This window comes from Mandrillus leucophaeus, unplaced genomic scaffold (assembly GCF_000951045.1).
Source record: "Mandrillus leucophaeus isolate KB7577 unplaced genomic scaffold, Mleu.le_1.0 Scaffold182, whole genome shotgun sequence".
Taxonomy (NCBI): domain Eukaryota; kingdom Metazoa; phylum Chordata; class Mammalia; order Primates; family Cercopithecidae; genus Mandrillus; species Mandrillus leucophaeus.
In genome coordinates, this window is record NW_012101832.1 from 418,283 (window position 1) to 422,070 (window position 3,788).

The 3,788-nt window shown below is 47.5% G+C and overlaps 1 protein-coding gene across 1 annotated transcript in view; it reads left to right on the forward strand.

Moving 5' to 3' along the window:
- RIMS3 (regulating synaptic membrane exocytosis 3) overlaps positions 1–3,788 on the forward strand; it is a 28,213-nt gene that overhangs the window by 15,215 nt on the left and 9,210 nt on the right. The window contains exon 4 of the mRNA XM_011977631.1: positions 406–518. Coding sequence (XP_011833021.1) covers positions 406–518 — 113 coding nt within the window. The remainder of the gene's footprint in view (positions 1–405; positions 519–3,788) is intronic.

Here is a 3,788-nt window from a genome sequence, read left to right on the forward strand (position 1 = left end):
CCCGGCTAGACCTCAGTTCTTATAACTTGTTCTGGGCATTGAAATTTCTGAACTTTGTCTCTGGTTCTTAGCATTGTCATGCCCTAGTGAGGACACAGGTATCCAGCAAGCCCTGCCTTGTAAGGGTCACTTCAGAAGTCCCTGGAGCTTAAGGATTAAATAGCATCATTATGTTATTGTTATTAGTTTATTTTCTCAAGTGACATCAAAATATTTTTCTTTAGTATGCAGAAATGAACAGTTGTTCATTTCCCAGAGTAGTGCAATCATACTGTGTAGAGGAGAAACTGAGGCACAGAGGGACATGCCTAGGGCCCCAGGGGCAGAGCATTGCAGCCTGCCAGCTATACTTTCATCCTCAGGTTGCCCTGACACCCTCATGCATCCTTCTGCCTCCTCCTGCAGGTTCATCTTCCCCACCACCCGTCTGGGGGCTGAAAGCCAGTTCAGCGATTTCCTGGATGGGCTGGGACCAGCTCAGATTGTGGGGCGACAGACACTGGCAACACCACCCATGGGTGAGTCTTATTGAGGGCAGGTTGAGTGGGGGTAATGGTGACCATGAGACAGGAAGGGTGAGCTCAGTGGGGGCCCTTCATTGGCCATTGTAGAGTTTATTCTATCACCAATTTTGTGATCTTAAGCAAGTCACTTCCCTTCTTTGAGCCTCAGTCTCCTCATCTTTAAAATGGGAATGATAATACCCACTTGAGTTCTATGATCTAACAATACTTTACTGAGCTCCTGTTAGATGCTTTGCATGAGGTATTTCAATTTACTGCTTAGGAACTGTGGCTTATTTGACTTATACCCAACAGCGCCTGGCACCTAGAGGCCCTTTAGTCATTTTCTTATCACTCTTCCTTGCAGCTAGGAAGTATAGTTGGCCCTCTGTATCCATGGGTTCTGTGTTTGTGGATTCAACCAACCTTGGATAGAAAATATTTAGGGAAAAAAATTCCACAAAGTTGCAAAAAGCAAAACTTGATTTGCTGTGTGCCAAGTACTACCCCGAATCCATGCAAATGAAGTGATATGTAGGCTTTGTGTTAGGTATTATAAGTACAGTCATTTTCAGTGTGTGAATATCACAGAGCGTACTTACACAAACCTAGATGGTATGTGTGTGTGTATATATATATTTTAATTTATATGTATTTTTTCACATGGAAAACCATATATCCTAGCGCCATTACTGAATATCAATCATTTCCCCTATTTGATCTGCAATGCCAATATCAAGTACCATATATCAGGTTTCTATATATGCTCCATTATAATCTTATGGGCCCATTGTCATGTATATGATGCATTGTCGATTGAAATGTCATTATGCGGCACACCAGTGTAATCTAGAGATGATTGAAAGTATACAGAAGAAGCTGGTTGCAGTGGCCTGTGCCTGTATTCCCAGCTACTCAGGAGGCTAAGGCTGGAGGATTGCTTGAGCCCAGGAGTTTGAGACCAGCCTAGGCAATATAGTGAGACCCTGTCTCAAAAACTAAATAAAATAAAGCATATGAGAGGATGTGCATAGATTATATGCAAACACTATGCTATTTTTATTATTTTATTTTATTTTTGAGATGAAGTCTCACTCTGTTGCCCAGGCTGGAGTGCACTGGCGTGATCTTGGCTCACCATAACCTAACCTCCACCTCCCAGGTTCAAGTGATTCTCCTGCCTCAGCCTCCTGAGTAGCTGAGATTACAGGCATGTGCCACCATGCCCAGCTAATTTTTGTATTTGTAGTAGAGACGGGGTTTCACTGTATTGGCCAGGCTAGTCTCGAACTCCTGACTTCACGTGACGCATCCACCTCGGCCTCCCAAAGTACCAGGATTACAGGCATAAGCCACTGTGCCTGGCTGCCATTTTATTATTTATTTATTTATTTTGAGATGGAGTCTCGCTCTGTCACCAGGCTGGAGTGCAGTGGCACGATCTTGGCTCACTGCAACCTCCACCTCCCAGGTTCAAGCAATTCTCCTGCCTCAGCCTCCCAAGTAGCTGGGACTACCGGCACACACTGCCATGCCTGGCTAAATTTTTTTCTTTGTATTTTAGTAGATACGGGGTTTCACCGTGTTGCCCAGGCTGGTCTTGAACTCCTGAACTCAGGCAATCCACCTGCCTTGGCCTCCCAGCTGCCATTTTATATTAGAGACTGGAGCATCCAAGGATTTTTATATCCCTGGGTGGGAGCAGGGTAGGGTTCTGGAACCAATCCCCCATGGATACTGAGGGATGATGGTACTTCCTGAAGCCTACGCTTGGTCCTGTTAGCTTCAGTCTGGCCTATTTCATGAGCTCTCAGACAGAGCCTCCCTGCCTCCTCCCTCCCTTAGGTGTTGGCTGTGTTGGCTTCCAGCAGCTCCTCCCCGGGATAACTCCTCCACAGGTGCCTCCTGGCCTCCACCCCTTTCCCCTCAGTCTGACCTGAGCAGCGCCTGACTCACATGTCCCCACTCAGCCCCCATCAGGACAGTGCTGAGCCTTTGACCCTCCCAGCAAATGAGGAAGCCGAGTGCAGTGTCCTGCTGTGAGTCATGCAGTGGAGCTGGAGTTCCATTCCAGGCCAGGACTCCTTCCACTGCAATGCCCTCAAAAGCTCCTGCCCAGGAGCTCCTGCCTGATGGAACAGGAGTTGATAGGGACCCTCAGACGGTGAGGGTTAGCCGAAAGCAAGGGCTGGGAATTAGCCAAATCCAATTCAAGGGTTTTGAAACCTTGTTTTCAGTCTCTTAAGGGTCTGGGGAGCCTGCTTTTCACAGCCCTAGGCCCAGCCACAGGCTGGGCAGCAGTGAGAGGAGGCAGCCACTTCCACAAGGCTAATGTGCCATGGCAGCCAGGACCATTTGTGTGTGGTACCCCCTGGTATCAGACCAGGGAAGGACAGGTTTGCCTTATTCACCTCGTTAGTGATGTTACGGTGAGACCTGGAGATTAATTCCCAAGGCCTTCCCTTCTCCCTTCCCCACAAGGAGGTCAGGAATAGCTGGATGGAGGTGGATGAATTCCAGGATGTCTCTTGAAATTAGTAAACCCACCAGGCGCGGTGGCTCACCCCTGTAATCCCAGCACTTTGGGAGGCTGAGGCGGGCGGATCACAAGGTCAGGAAATCGAGACCATCCTGGCTAACACAGTGAAACCCCATCTCTACTAAAAATACAAAAAATTAGCCAGACGCGGTGGCGGGCGCCTGTGGTCCCAGCTACTTGGGAGGCTGAGGCAGGAGAATGGCGTGGGCCCGGGAGGTGGAGGTTGCAGTGAGGTGAGATCGTGCCACTGCACTCCAGCCTGGGTGACAGAGCAAGACTCCGTCTCAAAAAAAAAAAAAAAAAAAAAAAGAAATTAGTAAACCCCCGTCTTCCCTAGTATACAAATACAAAAATTGCATGATGGCTCAGAGAATCTAAAAATGGGTGACTGAATTCAAAGTCTGGCCCATTTGATTCTTCTGGACCAGGCTTATGATTCTGCACCCCTGTAAAGGACTTCACTTTGTTCTGAGTGACTGACTACTACATAATTCCAGATTCTGCCAACCAATGTTGAACAAAGCTAAGAGTTCCTAGAAATCAGGTAACTGACATAACTCCACACACAGACCTTGCCCCAGCTGGATAATCCATTCTATGGGAGTACAGTGAAGATTTCTCAGCTGTCCACACCCAGAAAGTCTGCTGGCCTTCCCTGCCTCCACTGGTAATGCACTAGCAGACCCTTGTTGCCAGATAGTGCCTCGTGTGTTCTTTCTTTCTTTCTTTCTTTCTTTTTTTTTTTT